Source organism: Empidonax traillii, unplaced genomic scaffold (assembly GCF_003031625.1).
Source record: "Empidonax traillii isolate 1590-97213 ecotype Southwest subspecies unplaced genomic scaffold, ASM303162v1 scaffold454:size726355, whole genome shotgun sequence".
In the NCBI taxonomy this organism is placed as follows: domain Eukaryota; kingdom Metazoa; phylum Chordata; class Aves; order Passeriformes; family Tyrannidae; genus Empidonax; species Empidonax traillii.
In genome coordinates this window covers 459,700-480,032 of record NW_020955647.1, presented here as the reverse complement: position 1 = coordinate 480,032, position 20,333 = coordinate 459,700, and the positions used below count along the sequence as shown (strand labels likewise).

The following is a 20,333-nucleotide window of genomic DNA, read 5'->3' as shown; positions in this document are numbered from 1 at the left end:
AGAGAGAGGCTGCAGATCAAACTTCCAGTGGTGCCAGCTGAAGCTCCCTGTCAGTTTTTCTCTTCCATCCCACAGCTCACAGCAGTCCCATGTCTGCAGAGTGACATGAGCCTGTTCTTCACACTGACTAATTTGTCAAGTAAATGAGGCAAGAAAGGAGAAGGGAGAATGTATCCATGGAAAGGCATGAAAAATCCATTTGAACTGGTTCTTGAGCATCCTCCTTACCTTCATCACACAGTTTGCATGTCCTGCAGTATGTTAAACCATTGGGGTGATCTGTGTAGGTCCCCTCCACACAAGGTATGCACGTTGTGCTGGAATTGGCAGTGCAGTGCTTGAAAACCCGCCATCCTGAAAACCATAAACCATCCCCAAAGAAGCAGCTCTGTTAGCAAAGCTCACATGGTCAGGGACCAGCACTGGTACCCAACCACACCTAAATACTGCAAATCAACTATAAGAGCCTCAGAAATATCCTAATAGCAAGGACATAATCCTAAAACAGAAACCAGGGCACGAAATGAAGCTCGTTGGAAACTGTGACTTTACCTACTACCCCAGCAGAGACTATTGATTGTTACGGCCACTCTGGAGGCTCCCAAGGAAGGGACAGGGCCCGGCACTGGGTGAGGGCTGAGTGCTGGTTGGAGAGGATAACCTGGGTGACCACTGGCATCGGTCACCCCATGGCCCCTGGGGCAGAGGGAGCCGCCCCAAGCCGAGGTGGTGAGCAGGGAGGGCAGGCAGGGCAGGCAGAGTGGGAAGGGCAGGCAGGGCAGGAATCACAGGCAGGGCAGGCAGAGCATGAAGGGCAGGCAGGGCAGGCCAGTACGTACCCGCAGCACACATGGGGCAGCACTCGGTGCCCTGGGGGTACTCGCCCAGCTCACAGCCCATGGCATCCGAGCGCTCCAGCTGCGTGACCAGCACCACGGCGAGGACCTCGGGGCAACACAAGGACCGGGTTATCCCCCGAGGACCGCGTTATCCCCCGAGAACCGGGCCGGCCGCTCGGTCCGGGGCGGCTCCCCCGGGCTCAGGTGCCGTCCCGCGGGTCGGTCCCCTCGGGTGTCCCCGGCCCCCCTCACCAGGCTCACGGTGCTCCGGGCGCGCTCCCTCAGCCGCCACCGCCGCGGCCCCGCAGCCCGCAGCCGCTGCCCCATGCGGGACAGGGCCCGTCCCCGCAGAGCGCCCGAAGAAATCGAAAGCGAAAGGTCGGCATGAAGGGACGGGAAGAGGAGAAGCCGCTGCCCCGTCCCCCGTGACAGTCGTGTCACTTCCCGCTGGAGCTGGACCGAAAGTCAGTAAAATACCTCAATTTGTGACAAAAGAGTCCCTCAAAACCTGTAACGAACCCCTCAAAGCGTGGCAAACCAACCCCTGAAAACCTGTCACAAACACCTCAAAAACTGGCGAACAAACCCAGCCCTCCAAGCCTGGAGCAAACCCCTCAAATCCTGGCACACAAACCCCTTAAAACTTGGAACAAACCCCAAAAGTTGTGCCACAAACCCCTCAAATCCCGGCAAACCAGTCCCTCAAACCCCAAAACGAGCCCCTCAAATCGTGGCAAACAAGCCCTCAAACCCCCTCCTAGGGGTCTCATTGGTGACGGGCTCGGGTGGAAGGGAGGAGGGCTCAGGTGGGTGCCTGCAGACCTGCCGGGCAGGTGCAAGGTCCCCCTGCTCAGGACAGGGGTTTGTTTGTGTGGCAGGAGGGGCCCTGACAGGGGAATGCTCAGCAGGATTCGGCTGAGGGAATCTGGCTGCCAGGAGCACTTCTTACTCCGTGGGCTGAGGGGGAACTCGTGGTGGGAGTCACGAGAATAGAGAGTAGACACAAATGGGAGTTCCTCGAGCTTCACAAAAAATCCCATTTCTACAGATGACTGATGTTAACCTTCCCCAGGGGTGCGAGCGGCTGCACATCTCTCAGAGGGACAGAACCACACACAGGTTGCACACAAATGCATTTTATTGCTCTCTACACACACAGAGACGCATACACAGTATGCACATCAGCCATAGGGCAGTCCCAGCACCGGGAGAAACACCATCCACCAGGAATTCAACTACTCAATACAGATAAAAATCATTATTATAATGAAAATGCTAAAAAAAGCATAGCTTACACCCAAAATGTATAACATTGACAAATCAAGCCTGTTACCTACCACTTTTTCTTTAACATAAAGCAGGAACACACTCTTTTTCTAAATTGAAAAAAGCATCATACAGTAGAAATATTCCACATAGATTCCTAACTCCTGGTCATCCCTCCCACTGGATATACAGAACTACAAAAGGGCCTTGGGGGAGAAATCCAAACCAAAACCAAACCCGTTTTTGATGCTGCACAATTGATAAGCAAACAGTGGGAAATGGATTTTAACCAAGTGTGCATGGACTAAAGGTAATAAATTTCTCCTTGGGAGTGACGGAGCCAACCCGAGTCACTCATCAAGCCAGAGCAAAGCTGGTGGCTCTTAAGGGGAATATTAGAGAAAATCTCCTACAGCAATTGCTGTCCATCACAACTGTAACATTTACAAACATCCTCCTTCATTCTGAAGACGTTGCCCCTGCCTGGGCAGCACTGCAGCAGTGCCTACACAGCTTCCACACCAAACAGAACACCTCAACTTTTGCCAAAGGATCCCAAAAGAGTCAAAAGCATGGCATTCTCTCACACATAAATGAAATACAGGGGGAAATAAAATTCCCTACAGCAGAGAGGATCAGAGCTGGACTATCAGATGCAGTCAGATCCTTCCTCTGGACTGTCGCAGGTCCCTGCAGTGAGGACTTCCCGACTACCAGGGCCTCCAGAGAGGGCAGGTGTCCTTTGCAGGCACTTGTTTCAGGGGGCCAGCGTTCCCAGGGCAGCAGGAGAGCTCCGGAGCAGCCGACTGGCTCTTCTGGAAATGGCTTAGAAGTTTGGTCTGGGTTTCAGTTCGGACTTTATGGAGAGAGAGGAAGTGGAAAGCTTCTTGCAAGCACCTGGAATAGCCCTCTCTGAAATCAAACTGGGAGCTTTTATGGAAGGATCCTGCAGCTAGAGAAGGGAAGAAAAGAGGGAGAGGGAAGAAAGAATAGTTTAAAGCAGTTGTTCATGGCTCAGGATTAATACAACTGTCACAGATTTACAGTAAGATGGAGAATTAAACAAAATTCAATACTCACTCTTCATCTGCAGCTGGCTCTGCTGCTTCAGATAGCTGACAGTCATCTCCAGGATATCAGCTTTCTCCAGCTTGGAGTTGGGCTGGTGCCTCTGGAACTCCTTCTCCAGGAGCAGTTTCAGCTGCTCGATGCTGCTGTTAATCCGGTCCCGGCGCATTTTCTCCACCACCGGCTTCCTCAGCTGTAAAAAGCAAAGGAAAAGACACCTGTTATTAAAGGATCCTCTCTCTGTCACCCCTCGGGGCTGTTTGGTGCCCATCCCTGCTCCTAAACCCTGTGGGGCAGGTTCTCAGCTGGTGTCAATGCTCCGGGAGCAGCCAAGAGCTGCCGGGCTGTGCCGGGACTTACTTTGTTTTTCTCCTTTGGTGTCAGCAGGTTGTCGGGCTCCAAGAAAACGGTGCTGGGAGCCATCTGTCCTGGGAAGGGAAGGGAGCTCTCGGAGTGGAATCCAGGAGAAACGTGCTGCTGGAAGCTGCCTCTGCCTGGTATTTATACTGCCCAAGCTCAGGGCGAGTCTGTGGGTCTGCGGCTCGGTGGCGTTTCCCACAGTCCGCAGCCAATCCGGGAGATGGGAAGCACAATGGGAGAAGCAGCTATTCTTGCATGCTCCAGTGGCAGTGAATAGCCTGCGGATAATGACCTTCTCCCAGATGAGCAGGTGGGGAGTGTGTGCTACGTGAAAGCCTGGGATCAGAGTTACGTGTCAGGAGCTGGGAAAGAGCTGGCCTTCAATGGGAAAGGCTGCTGACTAATGCCATGGATCAATAGCATTCCAGGGGCGGCCTGGGGTTCACAGGCAGGAGGAAGGAGGAGGAGGAGGAGGAGGTCAGCTGCTGATGGCGGGAAGGCTGCACTGCTCCTGGGAATGCACCAAGGCACACACTGGAGCAGGGATGTGGCACATGGAGCAGGGATATGGCACACGGAGCAGGGATATGGCACACAGAGCAGGGATACGGCACATGCACACATGAGTAGCTCCTGAGAGAAGGAGCAGAAATTCCTCAAATCCACTCACCCAATTTCCTCAGGGAGTCAAAGGAATGGCTCTCCCACAGGTAACTCAGGCACCCACTTTGCCCATGGGAAACAGAAAATGGCTTTTCTGCTTTGGCTTACTGCAAATAAATACATTCAATTTTAAGTACACGCAATTACAGAAAACATTTTCTGGTTTGGTCTTTGCTCTCTTCCCTCAGTACCTCATGCAGCCCTTTAGAAAACTCTCAAGCCACATTACAAGCACTTTATATTTCTGTTTCCAAATACCTGCAAGATAAACATAATGTGGTGAAGGGTCTTGGAATGCTTGAGGATCAGCTCAGTCTCATGCTGCTTCTCACTTCCTCCCCAAAACACATTTTACTCCAATTATTTTCATTTAGCCTATGCACTAAGGAAGATTGGCTGCAGAAGAAATTTATATCCCCACCAAACTTGTGAGAAATCGAATTCCTGATTCCTCATCATTCTCCACGGGGCCAGTTTCCACACAGAGATGCTCAGGGGGTGTCTGCAGTGGGAAGAGCTGACAGTGTCACTGTTTGTGTCTGATAAACACAGAGCCAGGGATTCCTGTTGGAAAACTTGAACCAGATCTGCCAGTAATTCATCTGTCAAGTAATGTCAGGGCTGACGTTTGGGAAGCTCCTTCTGCAGTAAGGAAATGCTGCTTGTGTTTACACTAATGTACCTGTGTTCATCTGCACGTGAACACGCGTGTGGTCACTCAGGCCTGTCAGAGTGAACACACAGAGCACACAGGGCACATTTCCCTCCCTCTGCAGCTCCTCCCTGCAGGCTCAGGTAAGGTTTAAAGGAGCTCTTGCAGGCTCTGCCATTCCAGCCCCATTGTGCTGCCCTGAATGGGCTCCCTCTCTCCCTCCAGAGCAGCAGCTGTTGAGCTCCCCATCCTTTATGTCAAGTTGTGGGAACGCTTTTGTGACACCGTTTCACATGTTCTCCTCAAAGCCTGTGGATTATCTGTGAGCCCATGTAATGCCACCTCTGAAACCAATCCTGCTCTCTGCACGTCCCTCTTGGGGAGATTCCCTGGCACAGAAACTGCGGGGCTGGAACTCGTTTCTTGAGCTCGTTAATTGAGCACATGAGGAAGAAAAGTGCCAGTCCCGTCATCTGCAGGGCCACTGGCAGTTGTGCTACAGACAATTGCTGTTTTCCTCTTACTTCTCCACTCAATTCCCACATAATTACTACACTAACTCCATGGGAACAGTCATGCCAACCTTACCCTCCTTGCTCTTGGTAGTGGTTGTGCATTGGCACAGTCAAGGGGCCAGTGCTCAAAATTTCCTCTCCTTTTGGACCCAAACTGACTCAGAGCCTGCAACTGAGCAGGATGAATGTGAAATAATCTTCTGTGGTCTGGAGAACTTCCCTTTAACTATGGAGGCTGGAGGCCCCACATATTTACATTGCATGTGATAATAAAAATTACGATATTCAATGGATTATTGGGAGGTGAATGTAGCAAAATCTCCCTTGGGTGGTAAATCCACTGAGGCTCCTACTCCCTCACTCTGTGACAGAAACAAATTTTAAAGCATCTGAAATAAAAACATATATTTTTTAGATTTTCTTTTGTTTCACAATCTGTGAGGGGAAAATTAGCCAATTATTGACCATCTTGGAAGACTTACTCAAATTAGATGCTCAGTTGCCTAAAATAGATGTCCTGCTTTGGTTGGAAATCCTAAAGAAAGCAATAAGAAAAATTCCTCCCTATTATAAAGTTTGCAGAATCTATGGACTTTGCACCAGTGAGAATTAATTTGGACTTGCATACCTCCTACTGAGGTTCCAAACACACACAGTATTGCACAGAAAACTCAGCAGGATCCCAAAATACTTTATCTGGCTGTTTGAAATACGGCAGCAGCAATTAGCCTTCCCCCAGCATCCCTGCCAGATGTTATCCCTTGAGGAAGACCTAAAGATGCTGCTGCTTTCCCAAGTCTCTCCGAGATGCTCCCAGTGCTTCCTGTGGGCCGTGCTGCCCAGATGGCCTTTTGGGAGCAGCGTTTCCCACTGCACACAAAGCAGAGCCAAGCCCCGTTGCTAATGGGGTTTGTAGCCGGGCACACTTCCTTTGTGACGGGAGGGAATGCTGTGGGAAACTCTGGAGTGCACGAACTTCCACGGCCTTATGTTGGTAAGCATGGGGAGGTGAAAGGCTTGGGAGCAGGGACAGAGATGAACCGGGAATGGGAAAGACAAAATACAGGATATTTAGTTGGTGATGAGTCCTACATTCCTGGAGCCGAAAATAAAATGGGGCCAATCCCAAGCCGGGATCCCCACTGAGGCCAACAGAGAATCTGGGCTCCAAGCTTTGCCCTGCAGCTTTTGTGCCTCCTGATCTCTGTAAACTTGTAAATACAAATCACCTCTACACCTACAGCAGATTTATCAAAAACCCAGCTGGCAAAATCAGAGGCTGAATTTTCTCCTGCCAAATACCAAGACCAGACCCGTCTCTGTTGTTTCCCATTTCTTTCACCCAAGCAACACAGAGTAGTTTAGGAGTATTAATGAAAAGAAGAGCTTCCCCCCAGTATTGCTGGGATAAAACCTGGTTAATAATTTCCTTAAAAGCCAGGCCCAGCTCCCTCAGCTCCATGTGGGTCCCTCATGGTCTGTAGGAATCCCAGGATATCCCAGCTGAAGAAGCAAACAGGGGATGTTGCTCAGAAGCCTCAGAGCAGATCTAAACAACCTGTGCCACCTTCAGTGGGACATTTGCCTTTGGCCTGAGCGGTGGATGGGCAAGATTCTGCTCTGCAGCTCCCTTCCATGTCATTTCTTTCCTGCCCTTCCTTGCTTTTCCTCCTTGCCCTTCCCCTGCATTCCCTCCCACCCCTTCCCTGCCCCTTGGTTGGTTCAATTTCCGTCTACCTGCACATCTTCCTTCCCTTCTTCCCTCTTCCTCAGGGTTTGCTTTCCCTCCGTGCAGGTTTCATAATCTGATTTTTCGATCTGTCACTCCTTTCCCCCCCTGGCTGTCACAGGCAGATGTGCTTTGGGGACAGGGGTGTCTCCCAGCCCGGGGGACGCGGTGAGTGTGGAGTTCCCTCCAGTTTCCCACACTGCTCTCCCATTCAGGGCATTCAAGAGGAGGATAAAGGAAGTGTGCCATGCTACAAGCTGAATTAGAAATGGTGTTTGACTTCCCTTTGTGCTGCACAGAAACCTTGCTCTGGGCACACCATCTGCATAGCCCTCACCGTGGAGAAAACCATTGATCAAGGCCTGTCAGCCCAGCTGGGGGAACTTGGGAAAGTAATTCCTTGTGCCACTTCAGTTCTTTGGGGCTTAACATCTGGCTGGAGGGGGAGGCGACAGTTGATGGTTTAACAGTCGTGCTTCCTTTCAAGTTTGGGATGCTGTTTTGATCCCTGATAAGCCTTTCTGAAATCCTGATTTTAATAACATGGAAAGCATCCAGAAGAGCAGGAATAATGCACTGGCTTTGCATTTTCAAAGTGCTTTACAAATGCCAGCTAATGAATTCTCAGTGACCTCCTCGGCGAGATGAGGATGTATTATTAGCAATGTTTTACAAAGGCAGGAAAATGAGGCAGAGAGGAGAAAAACCAAGGTTTCAGGATTTCAAGCAGCCTACAGGTTCGTGGGGCTTCTCAAGTGCCTGTTTGAGACATCTGGTTTGCAAAGGTGCTCAGCGCCCACTTTTGTTTTAATTAGCTTTGGATCTCTGAAAGGAGCCAGCCCCCTTGCTTGTTGGGAGAATTTGGGATACCAGCCACACACCACCTCAATAAACAGACACCAAAGTTCTTTGCCCTCAAGTTCAGCAGTGAGGTTTGAAAATGTTATTTATTATAATTTCTTCAAGCCCGTGGAATGGCTGGAAAGGAAGATGCTCTCAAATCCTTGATCAGGAAATACCTAATGACGTGTTTAACAGAAAATAACTTCGTCTCTCTAGAGAGTAAACTCAGTTTTAATTCATTTGTTCTCCTACAGGTCAGGACAGCCCATCTGAGCATCTCTGTCTGTCAGCATCATGGAATTCTGCTCCCAGCAGTTCTGGTTGTGCCAGGCTGGGAGCTCCCTGGAGGAGAGGATGAAGTGTGCCCTGAATTACAAGGCCTCCTGAGTTTATAAGGGAATGTGACAGCGTGCCTTGCCCTGTGGGTGGTGATGAGGGCTCCCAACCCTGCCCTGTGAGAACCAGAGCCTGGCAGCTCCTGTGTGTGCCCCTCTGCCCGTCCCTTGCCTGGCTCAGAATCAACTTTCCCTCCTCCTGGAATTCAGGGCAGGTACCTGCATTTACCAGACACCATCTCTTCATTCTGCTGCCAGCTGAGCATGGCAAAGGAGCTCCTCAGGCCTCCCAAACCCACCTGCCTGGCAGGGCAGGACCTGCCACAGCCCCAGGACACTGTCCCCAGGCACAGGCGGGGACTGACGGCTGCCAAGCAGGAGCTTACAGCCCAAAACTCACCCCAAAACTCACCCCAAAACTCACCCCAAAACTCAGGCTGAGCCCCAGGGATGGGGAGAAATCCACTGGGGCATAAGGGAGGGTCAGCTTCAGGTCACAAACTTCAATCAGGGACAATCAGAGAGGCTCAGGGGGCACCTGGGAAGCCTTTGCCTGTTATCCCCCCCCCAACCCCAAACGCTGCCCTGGCTGGAGTGTGAGTGATTAAATATCTGCCACATGCAGATGGGATTAATTGCTGCTCCTGCACTGGAGAGGTGCTGCCCTCCCCTCTGGCACGGACACACCATTCCCATCCTGTCAGTGACAGCAAGTGCTCGCTGGGGCCAGGCCTGAGGAGCCACATTCCCAGTTCTCAACCTGCTCCTCTGAAATATCCTCCCTGCAGGATTCCTGCTCCTTGCCAAAAGCTTGGCAGCACTGCTTTCTCAGTCTTGTGACTTTTATCAGGAGGCTCAAAATACTTATGGCCTTCAGCAGGACTTCAAATCCAAGCCTCATAATTCCATAAAGACAGAAAGTTAATGATGTCAATCCAAAGCCTAAATACTCAATAAAGTAATCAAAATGTGAGTAAACCCCCTCCCATCAAAATTCTTTTAATTTTTTTATTAGAAACATCAAATGTTTTTATTCAATTCCTATGTCACTCAGCCCATCTCTTGGTTCCTCAAAGCCCAGATTTGACATTTGGAAGGCTGGCAGCAGTGCCAGACACCCGGAGGTGCAGAGCCCATTGTAAGAGCTGAATGCCACCGTTTTCCAAAAATCCTGCCCAAAACAATGCGGGAAGTGCATGAACCCAGCAGCCTCTGCTTGTTCCCTGCACGGCATTGTCAGGGACAGGCTGTTCCCTCCCTGGCCAGGGCACGGGAGGTGACTGATGGGGAATTCCGGGGGGCTTTGGGGAGCGTGTGCTCCCGGTGGACTCGGGGTCTGAGGTGCTGGAGAGGAACCTCACACCCATCTGGCAGCACGTGTGAGATCCCTGCTGGGTGCCAGCCCCGCTCCCGGGGTGGGGAACGGTGCCCTTCCCAACCCATCAGCAGCTCAGCCCCGTGAGCCCCCGGGCCGGGCAGGAGGGCAGGATATACCCCGCGGTTTGTTATCTGGCTCCGGAGCAGGAGGGTGGTAAACACAGAACACGGTGGCTCCCGCCAAGCCTGCTCCCGGGGCAATGTGTTCCTTTGAGCCATAATTGATTCCTGCCATCAGGCACCAGCCTGCTCTCCCCCAGGGTCAGCGCTTTCCCACATCCAACCCCATTATCCCACAGACCATGCCTTTTGTACAACACACTCCGGCTATTCATGTGCAAAGCAGCTGTAATCCCCAGACCTTTCAGAGTCAATATACCAGGAAATAATAAATCCCTCTTGTGCGCTCTTGAATGTGCCGAGAGGTGACTTGTGGGAATTTCAGCTGGGCAGAAAAATAATAAATTCTCCTTAATTTTTAATTATTTGTGATACTCACTGTAGAAGGACTATGTCACTGGTGCATGACTATTTGGGGGTCACCACACAAGCAGCTATAGAAATTGCTTTTGCCTCCAACAGCCCAAAAAATGCAGATCAAATTGTCTCAGATGTTTCTTAATGATCAAAGTCCTCTTTCCCTCACCCCTACACCTGGGAATGGCAGTATATTAAATATTCTGGATTTGAAGAAAAACTAATTAAAAAAGGTTAAACCTGTGAAGAATGTACTTTACAGTATTAAGACCCCTTTTTGAGGGGGTTCTGATGTCTAAAGGAGGCAAGATAATGCCATGCTAATGACATTTAATGGAATATTTTACACAATGGGTGCAATAACAACATAACCTTTTCCCCTGGAAGGGCAGATTTCCCTGCACTCCCACTCTGTCGGTTCACACACAGAGTTATGCTTGTCTTGTGGGAACAGAAGCCAATCCTGAATAGCAAGTTTTACATGATAATTTCTTTATGTATTGCCTTCCAGGCAAACAATTTTTAAACTGTTCAGTGTGTAGAATGTCACGTCACTGAAGGACCCCGAGCAGAGCATGGGAGGCAGGGTTGGGTGCACCTGGGGGGCTGGAGAGGGATCTTCATCTGCCACACCAAAGGAAGCACTGGCTCCTAAATTAAAAACTATCAGAGGATCATTAGGGGTCACTCAAACAGGCAGTGCCCTGTCTTTTCACACCTTAGCCAAGGACCTGCACAGAGCAGGTTGGAAGAGCATGAGGGTGATGAAGGGACTTTGGTAATGCTGCAGGGATTGTGCTGCTGAAATCCAGGAGTCTTAAACACTGGGACAGGTCCACCCAGCAGTGACATATAGACCCAATAGTTCTTCAGGCACCCAAAGATAACAATTCCCACTCAGGTTTGTGTACCTGGGTACCTGGCAGGTGCTCTCTTTGCTGCTGTTCCCCCTCAGTGCTGCTGCCACCAGCAATTACCCTTCAAGTGAGATCAGAGCTGGCTTGATCCTAGCAACCCTTCCATTTCCCTGGGGAAACAGGCCTTCCCAGCAATGTTCCCAAAAGGAGGGTAGCAAAGAAACTCCTCTGCAAGACGGGGAGAAGGGGCCACCTGAGCACTTGCAGTGCCGAGGAGCAGTGCCCAGCCCTGCTTTTCATTCCAGGGTGCCCAGCACTGTCCCCAGGTGATGCCAGAGAAGAACAAGGGCCACTTCAGCCCTGTCCCTGCCTCCCACCACAGACACAGGGCAGCTCCCAATTCCAATGGAAGAGTTCTCCCATGTCCCAGGAGAGCAAACTGAGGCCCAGTGGAGCAAACCAGCAGCTCTGGGACTGCCCGTGCTGCAGCTCAGCTCGGCGTTCCTGGAGCCACCCCTGGGTGTGACCCACTGTCCCTGCCCCTCGCCAGCCCTTTCTCCTGGTACACACAGATCTGGGAGAAGCCCCTGGATGGAGAAAGAGGCGCGTTTGAGCCTTCCTGGGTGAAAAAGCCACGGAGTCCGTGGTGCTCCAGCAGCAGCAGCTCCACAAAGGAGTCATTAGCGCCAGGCTGTGTGGGTTTGGATTTCTCTGCCTTTCCCATACTCTTCCCCCATTGATAACACTTCTTGCTGGGACAATAGAAGTGTGCCTTGCAACTACTCCCGACATTAGTGACGGTGCTTGAGCCTGAATGATTTAAAGGGAAAGAATCCAACTCCCAAAAGACCATCTGGCTATCAGTTCTAACAGCAATAAAGGTCAGGGCTGCTTCTCAGGAGTTGGGAAAAAGGTGGGGTTTGACACCAAAGAGTCTCTTCAAGCAGCTTGGTCCGTGCCTACCTGTCAGCTCCTGGCTGCAAGGCCAGCATTCCTCCCCTGCTAGGAAAGGGATAACACAGGATACCAGCTCCTGGAGGAGGGCCAGCCAAAGAGCACAGGGAAACAGGCAACACCTCATTAGAGCTGGAGGAGCTGGGCCATGGTCTCTGAGCTGTGTCTTATTCTGTATCATAATCCTTTGATTGCTTCAAAGTGTTCATGAGATGTCTTGTCTCCTGGCTTTCCCACAACACAGGGAATAAAGGGCTCCAAGGACAACATCTGCCCTTCACAAAGCGCTGAGCCCATTCAGGTCAGCACAATGAATCCCTGGCTCTTCCAGTGACACCTCCCTCCTTCCTGTCAACTGCCCATTACCCTCGGGCTTCACTTCAGGGTTTCCAAGTAAGAAACTCCTGGGCTCTCTTACCTCCCTGCACACTTCCCTGCTCCCTTTCCGTGCCCAGATGCTTGGCCACGCTCCATGCTGGGAGCAGGAGGAGCAGGAGGAGCACACACCTCTGCCTGGGGCTGGACCCACAGATGGCAGGTGCAGCACAGCTTTTCCCAGGTAGGTTCTGGGTTATTTTCAGTGCTGCCTCAAGGAACATATCCAGGCAGAGATTTTTCTCATAAGACAAAATCAGAACTGACCTCCAGTGCCCTCACAGCTTCAGTCTTTCCTTACCTTTATCACAAAAGAAACGTTTGCCTAATTCATACCGACATCTCCATGCCAATGCAAGCAAGCAGCTCTGTTCCCATCTTCCACATTAGGAAACGGAGTGGGAATGACACAGGAAGGTTTACACAGGGAGGCATCAGACTAAGATCTGATGTTCAGCACTGCAGCAGGTCCAAGAGCAGAACAGGGCACAGCAGGAACCTCAGGCAAGAAGCACAACTGACCTCCTCACTGAGGGCCAAAGATGGGCCTCAGCTGTCGAATCCCATTCATGACACACCTCTGGTTTCCCAAGACTTCCCAGGACTCCAGGTTGAACTTGGTGCTATTCCTCAGCCCATCTTAACCATCGTCCCCATAAATGTCTGTATGAAAGAGAGAGAGAAGGAAAGGGAAAAGGAAGAGCCATGGGGTGATAGGCATGGCCCAGCTCTGCTTCCTTACTGGGGGCAGTGGGAACACTCACAGAGCCCGCTGTGTTCAGGGCAAGAGAGAAACTGAGGTTACTATTCCCACTGCTTCCCGTTATTCATCCCATCCATCCAACACCCCACCACCCTGGCTGTCACCTCTCCACAGCTTTGAAAATGTGCTGCAGACAAACCTGGGGCTGCACACTGGTCACACTTTGGGTCACCCACTGACGTGCAGTGGCTGTGTGGACACCCCCCCCCCACACACACACACACTCCAGCTGCAAAGCCCCCACTCTGGGGAGGGCAGGGATGCCCTTGGTGATGTTGATTTTATCCCCACCAGGCCCTTTCCCACCTTCCCCCCAAAGCGTGCCTCCTCCACGCCACCGCTGCCGGCACACGCGGGGCCTCGGCAATGCCCCCGATCCCCGACCAGCTGGAGGGTCGGTGCTTTCCCAGCTCCCCACGCCGCACACTCCACCAGCAGCGTGGGCAGAAGGTTATTCTCCCCGGGGCATTGGCAGCCAATGTACCGTGCACTAATGGATGCTTCCCCCATTGTCCCGCTGCCTGCCCGGATTGGCTGCGGGGCTGTGGGAAACACCGGCCAGCCCCACACTCACGTATCTGCCCCCCCTGCCCGCTATAAATACAGGCTCTTGGGAGCTGTCAGAGCATCAGCACGGCAGCTGAGCGGGGTCTGTGCCCAGCTGAGAGCGCCCGGGATGGCTCCCAGCAACACCCTCATGATCCACATGGAGGAGAAACTGCTGCCAAAGGAAAAGAATAAAGTAAGTGGAGCCCTTGAGAGGATTGGAAAGGCTGGCTTGCCCCTAGCAAATAAATATGACGTGAAAATAGATGGGATAAGAGGGAGAAAGTGGTCTGGGGGAAGGCAAGTAGGTTAAAGAGAGATAAAGGAGATTATAATGATTTTTTAAAACTAAATGAAGTAGGGAATGGGTGGGCAGCATCTCACAGCTCTTCTACTGAATGAAGGCATCTTTGAACACATGTATCAGGGCATTTGGGGGGGGAAAGCAGGTCAGGCCTGACAAGGTCCCTGAGGATGTGCTCCATCTCCCCCAGCTGAGGAAGCCGGTGGTGGAGAAAATGCGCCGGGACCGGATTAACAGCAGCATCGAGCAGCTGAAACTGCTCCTGGAGAAGGAGTTCCAGAGGCACCAGCCCAACTCCAAGCTGGAGAAAGCCGACATCCTGGAAGTGGCTGTGAGCTACCTGAAGCAGCAGAGCCAGCTGCAGGAGCAAAGTGAGTGCAGAGCAGGTACTGCACACCTGACCCTGCCCCCGGGGGCTGGGACACCCCGGCTCCAGGCACACGAGCAGGGCTCGTGGGCTCCTGAAAGAAACCCACTGCTCAGATCACCAGTGTCCCATGTTTTGGTTGTGATATTAACCCACTGCATTTATTCTTCCCTTCTCTTGCAGCATTCGCCCCCAAGAGCCCCGAGCAGGACTTTAACAGCGGGTACCTGCGGTGCCTCAAGGAGGCCATGCACTTTCTGTCCTACTACGAGCCCAAGAAGGAGACTCAGGTCCAGCTGATCAAGCACTTCTGCAAAGCCCAGCTGGGCTCAGACCCCTCGTACCCCCCGGCCCTGCGCAGCTCCCCCCTGTCTCCCTGCCTCCTTCCCAGAAAACAGCCTGCCCAGAAGAGCCTGGCTGCTGCTCCCACCCTCTGGAGGCCCTGGTAGACCTGCTGGACTCTTTTCCCATGTTTTGCTACGAAAACTAGAGGGACCTGTGGTTTGTTAGTTCCTCTTTAAAGTAGGAAACGTTGCTTTCCAGAGGTGGGAGGGGGCGGTTATTGTTTTTCTGTCACCAGAAATGAGGGTCGCTGGGTGGTTTCCCTTCATAGTGAAGGACTGTGGGTGTACAATTTGCAGCAAATTTGTTGCTTTTATTGGTGGCTCCTGGCCAAAGACAGGACCGAGTTCTGTGGTGATCTCAGAGCAAATGCCCTCAGTTTCCATCAGAGGCTGCCGAGCCTGTGGCTGTCAGTGGAAATCCTTCTGCTGACTCCCAGGGTCCCTGGTTCAAGTGCTCCATTGTCTCCTGGTAATGTACTGACCTTCCTCAAGAAGGAGCCCTTTGGAGAATGTATTTTGTATCATAAAGAGAGGACTGGGCCTTTACCTTTTGAGTGAAAGATGTTACTAAGAAATGCTGATTCTTCTGAAGCTCCTCTGCAATTTTTAGTGTCCTCACAGAGCTGTGCTGATCACAGGTAGCTCTGGGGAAAATTCTCTTCGTGTCACTTTGTGCTGCTCTCAGTCGAGGGATAATTGATGCCTTTTGTAAAGGAAATACCTGAGCTATACCTGAAGGAAAAGGGGGAGGAAGGGAGGCAATAAGTACTTTGTAATCATTCACTGAACTAAGGAGCTTAAATAGCTTTTATAAAGTTGTGATGTATTCATCCTGTGTGATGTCCAACTTGTGTGTCTTCACTGTGCCATACAATAAAAACGGTTTTAGTCATTAATCCTTTGGTTTGAAATGATTCAAATGGCCAATCCTTCTGGCCTGGGTGCATGCAGACTCTCCTGCAGTGGGGAAGCCATCAGGAGGTGTCACAGTGCTTTATCTCTGTGAAATCCCTTTAACAGAGCAGGATTGCAGATCCTGTAGTGCAGAAACCTCTGGGAAAATTATCAAAAATCAAAATGGGGGTGCAGCTGCAGTGAGGTGCTGAGAGGTGCCAACCTTTTAGACTTGACAGCAACCCATTCAGCCTTAAACAAATCCCTAATTTCACAGCCACTTCACCTCCCCATTAATTTGCCCACCAAGCTGAGCTCAGCCTTGTGCTTTCTGCCCGTTTACGAGGGAGCATCAGGGAAATCTCCCAGTAACTTCCAAAGGGTTTGGCACTTGCCCCTTCTTGGGGAACTTGCCCTCTTTGAGCCACCTGCACTGAGGTGAACTACTTTTTGTCGTCTTTTAATTTTATGACACTAATTCTGCCAGGCAATAACAGAATTGTTCCATTTACTGAAGGGAAATATGCCCACGTGGGGCTGGAAGTCTCCATAATTAGATAGCAGAGGCTGAAAAGCATTTCCTCTCCTAAATTATTTCCTCTCATTTTCCCTTCTCTTCGAAGTAGAATAAATCTGCACAAATAATCAGTGCACAAAACTGTTCTCTAGCCACAGTAACACACTGCTTTGGGTACAGGACAGGGAACCTTCTCATTCGTACAGAGATACAGGACCAGCATGAAACACCACTGCTCAACAACTCAGCTCTCCTCACATTCCCTGGGAGAGGTGCCCTTCAAAAGCTTCATTTCTAGAATAAGGGTTTTTTCCTAAATAAAAGGGAACACTGAACCCCTGACCCTGTCAAAGCTGCTCAGTGAAGCCGGGAGCGACCTCAGACCTGCTAAGGTGACACAATCAAACTCATCCCAGCACTGCTGGCTGTGCCTGGCTTGTTTGGCTTGTGATGAAACCCTCTCTTATAGACACAGCAAGCCCCCCCAGAAAGCCAGACAGCTGGGTCAGGAACGTGCTGCTCTGCCTCAGCACGGCTCAGGGATCATTTTGGTTGTTCCTTTGCCCTGGAAGCACAAGCTGGCTGAGTGCTCCTCACCTCTCTGCCAGGTAGGCTCTGGTACAGGTCTCTACCAATGCTGCAGGTAATTTCTGCTTCCTAATGAAGTGCTAAATAATTCAGAAAGAGATATTTTTAGATTTTGTGGTTGCTTAGCGAGCTTGAAAAAGTCACTTTGCCTCGCTGTGCTCAACTTGTCGTTGTCAATTAGCACAAGCTTCTGAATCCCAGCAAAACTCCAGCTGTTGTCCAGGCCTGGGGGTTTTTAAATCAAGCCTAATTAGGGCGGTTTGGGCGCGTTCAGACTCAGCTGGAATGCCATGTGCCCCCAAAGCCCACCTCATCCTGGCTGTGCCCCACTGGGAGCAGAGTCACACGTGGCACGGAGAGGCTGCTGTCCCTGTGGGGATGGGATTGCCCCCACACGCCCCGTGTGTGCATGGTGGGAGGGAGAGGAACAGCCAGTACCTCCTCCTGGGCAGAGGGATGAGACCAAACCCCTCCAGAAAGGCTCCCTTTGCTCCAGGGACTCAGAGCCGCTCCCCTTTCTGCTTTCCATCAGCCACAGACTTGCCCCTCTGGGCCTTAATTTACCAATTACCCCCCGAGCTAAAAGCCAGACCTCCGGCTTCCCGAGCCCCGGCCCGGCAAAGGGTATGTTTACAATTTATTAATTATTATCACTTCTCATAATTGAACTCAAAGCTTCTTATCCCTCCCTCCCCGTCCCCTGGGGCGGCCCTCCCCTGGCTCCAACACATTCCCACCCTTAGGGGAGATGTTGTTTATTATGCTGATCCCACAGCTCAGGAATACTCTCCTGACAAAGCCCCTATTAACCTCAGAGTGTGGGCCTGAGTTTCTCGGAGTTTCCCACACTTTCTTCCCCATTTGGGGCATTCAGAGGGGCACAAAGGCAGCGTGTGCCTCACAACAGCCTGCATTAGTGCCGCTCTCTGGCTCCTCATTGTGCCGACCGGCAATTCCTGTCCCGGTGGACCATCTGGAGAGCTATTTTCCCAAGGAGCACATTGATCGATCAGTATTATTCGAGGGCCCTTTTAAAACTTGGGAATGTTATGCTCTTTGACACTAAATAGGTGTCTTGAGAGGGGCTGTCAGAAAGATTTTAAACCATTTAAGGAAGGCAGAGGGGGAAAAAAAAAAAAAGAGTAAAAATCGTAATTATTTCTTTAAAAACCCCGTCAATAGCATCTGGGAGACAGGCTGACATGAATGTAGGAAATGGTCTAAAATAAAAATGCCCTGAAATTGGTACAAGCTGGACGCACAGCCACGGAGGTGCAGGACACTGCTTTTCAAATCTGCATAATATAGACAATGAAATTCTGGGTTTGTGTCTTCTCTCCTGACAGTTCTCCTCCCTCCAGACCTGTTGCTGCATTGCAACACGCTGGGTTTGCCTCCATGGAAGGCCATGGATCAGAAGGATAAGAAAGCTGCCAGTTGGTGTTAAAGCAGGAGCAGCTTCTGTGCAGAGTGTGTGCAGCAATCTGCACCTGGGTGGAAATCACTGCCCCAAAACCAGGAGCAGAAAGACCCAGTACCAACTCCTCAGGCTGGGGCACCTCCAGCTGCTTGGATTTATGGACTGCCACGGGCACCAGCCCACGAGGACGGGTTTGGGGTGGTTGTTCCTCAGCTCACAGCAATCCCACCACAGTCTCAGGGCTTTGCTGTCCCCTCTCAGGAGCAGCTCCAGGTCTCACACCGCCCTCCTGAGAAGGGAATTATTGTGTCATATTCCTCACTCAACTCCACGTTTGGAAGTTTTGGGGATTCGTCTCTTTTAATCCTTCATTCCCCAAACAGGGATAACAACCCTGTTTCTGAGCCAGCCCCAGACAGCCCATCTTTCTGGACACAAACTCTTCCCATGGAAATGGAGCACAATGACCGGGGTTTGGACCCCCAGCCTGTTCCAGTGGGACAGACTGTTGCAGTAAGAGAGGAATTTTTAAAAAAGCCCAAACTGAGCAAACTGGTCGCAGACTTTTAACAAAACTGAACTGCAGCACAGCATAATTCTTCCTGAAATCCTTGCAGGAAGCTCCTACTGCACCCAGCCCCATGAGGAATATCCCATAGGGGCAGCCTCAGTCATTATTCTGAAGCCTCAGTTGGGAAATATCATTGCCATTGAGTTTTCAGGTCTTACCAACCAAACCAAAGGGGGAATATCTGTTCCTCTCACCCACCAGCAGAGTCAGAGGGAAGGTGAGGCAGGATGGAAGATGAGTAGCGCCTTTCCAAGGGGCAGAGAGAGGGAGAGGCTGGGCTGTGGGGAGCCCAGAGGGCTGCTGTGTGTGCCTGGTTCCCCATCCCCATCAGATGGGGCTGAGCCCAAAGCTCCCGGCCTTTCCCACGTCGCCCATTGAGGGAGTTAAACTGCGGACAAAAGGCGTGTGCCTGGAGGGCCCGGGCCAGCCCGCGGCACCATCTGCCCGGCCCTGCGAGCCAGGGATCAGGCTTTAATCACCGGAGCTGCCTGAGCCCTTTGGAGGCCGCGGCATTGTGCTGGGGACGGCGTGGCTTTATTTAAAACCGCTCGTTCCATATTTCCAGCGCTGGAAATTGGGTCAGAGCCTCCCTCCCTCCTTCCCAGACGGTGCGTGCGGGACCTGCTGGCCCTTCCAGCCCACGTGGCCCCGGGAGGGATCCAGAAGGTCCTGGATGCACTCCCAGCTCCAGCAACAGCACAAGAACATGCAGGGATTGCCCTGGCTCCGAGGAATAATGCTGACTACAAGCTGACAAAATAGTTGAAGGAACTGATTTTGAATAGTACTCACAGTCCTTGTTTGATTACAGTTGATTGACAACCAGTGAGAATTTAAATTGTTGTACCCTAAGCGATCCACCTGAAATGCCATTGGGCTGGGAAGGGAGAACAGCTGACCCATGGAACTCCATGAGAATCCAGGCAGTAAAAAGGGCCTTTAAAAGCTTCAGGTTGATAATTAGTGACAGGATCATCCTTTGCAGGACCATATCTTTTTATTCAACCACCCTCTGAGTGCTGGAACACCTTTCTGTCCATGTACCCACAGACTCAGGTCTGGGTTGTCCAGAGGATGCTGAGGGCAGGTGGAACAGGCTGACTGTGGCTGACAGGGAAATGAGAGGTTTCCCTTCTGTTTTTTTGACACAGGAAATAAGTAGAGTTTTCACCACTGTTGTGGAGGTAAGAAACAGGCATTCAAAAGCTACCGGAGGCCTCACACACCTGACTGACAGATCTGGAAGGTGACTGGCTTTGTACTGGGTGGTGCTGGGAGGAGGCAGCAGACCTGAGCAGGCAATTTAACCTGGCAAAAAATATCTCAAAAACGGACCTTCAGTCCAGGACCCTGCCTGGTCCTTTCCCCTTCCCTGCCTGAGCACACGTGGCACAGAGATGAGCAGGGCCAGGACTGAGCAGAGGCACAGGGTGACCTCACACCTGGGTCACATTCTGCAAGAGGAGAATACAGCAAAGGAATGGACAAGAATCGACTTTTCACTCCATCTCAGCTGTCTGTAAAGGGGGAAATATATTTAGTTGGAGACTCAGGACCAAGGGAACAGTGAGGCATTTACAAAGTGGCATGAAATGAAACAGGACATGTTTGGGAAAGGCGTCCTGATCATTACATGTCACGGGCTGCTGTAGGAAAGCCCAGATTACCCGAACAAAAGCAAGGAAGAGCTCTTGATATAACTCATAGAG

General features: G+C 51.3%; 3 protein-coding genes across 4 annotated transcripts in view; 1 reads left to right on the top strand and 2 right to left on the bottom strand.

The window, feature by feature from the left end:
- Positions 1–1,225, bottom strand: part of TNFRSF14 (TNF receptor superfamily member 14) — a 7,306-nt gene extending 6,081 nt beyond the window's left edge. The window contains 5 exon segments of the mRNA XM_027895238.1: positions 229–354; positions 840–945; positions 1,092–1,154; positions 1,156–1,191; positions 1,193–1,225. Of these exon segments, the coding sequence (XP_027751039.1) occupies positions 229–354; positions 840–945; positions 1,092–1,154; positions 1,156–1,191; positions 1,193–1,225 (364 nt within the window).
- A 734-nt stretch (positions 1,226–1,959) lies between these two features.
- On the bottom strand, positions 1,960–3,812 carry LOC114063169 (transcription factor HES-5-like). Of its 2 annotated transcripts, XM_027895259.1 has the most exons (3): positions 3,534–3,812; positions 3,186–3,366; positions 1,960–3,057 (listed from the first exon to the last, which is right to left on the bottom strand). In XM_027895259.1, the coding sequence occupies exons 1-3, from the start codon at positions 3,594–3,596 to the stop codon at positions 2,816–2,818; spliced, it is 486 nt and encodes a 161-aa protein (XP_027751060.1). In that variant the 5' UTR covers positions 3,597–3,812; the 3' UTR covers positions 1,960–2,815. The 2 variants fall into 2 exon arrangements, with proteins under 2 accessions (XP_027751060.1, XP_027751059.1); XM_027895258.1 differs by lacking the exon at positions 3,534–3,812 and having other exon boundaries at positions 3,186–3,504.
- A 9,934-nt stretch (positions 3,813–13,746) lies between these two features.
- LOC114063170 (transcription factor HES-5-like) lies at positions 13,747–14,739 on the top strand. Its single transcript, XM_027895261.1, has 3 exons — positions 13,747–13,815; positions 14,114–14,294; positions 14,474–14,739. Exons 1-3 carry the CDS (start codon positions 13,750–13,752, stop codon positions 14,737–14,739), a joined length of 513 nt encoding a protein of 170 aa, XP_027751062.1. The 5' UTR covers positions 13,747–13,749.
- The last annotated feature ends 5,594 nt before the right edge of the window (positions 14,740–20,333 follow it).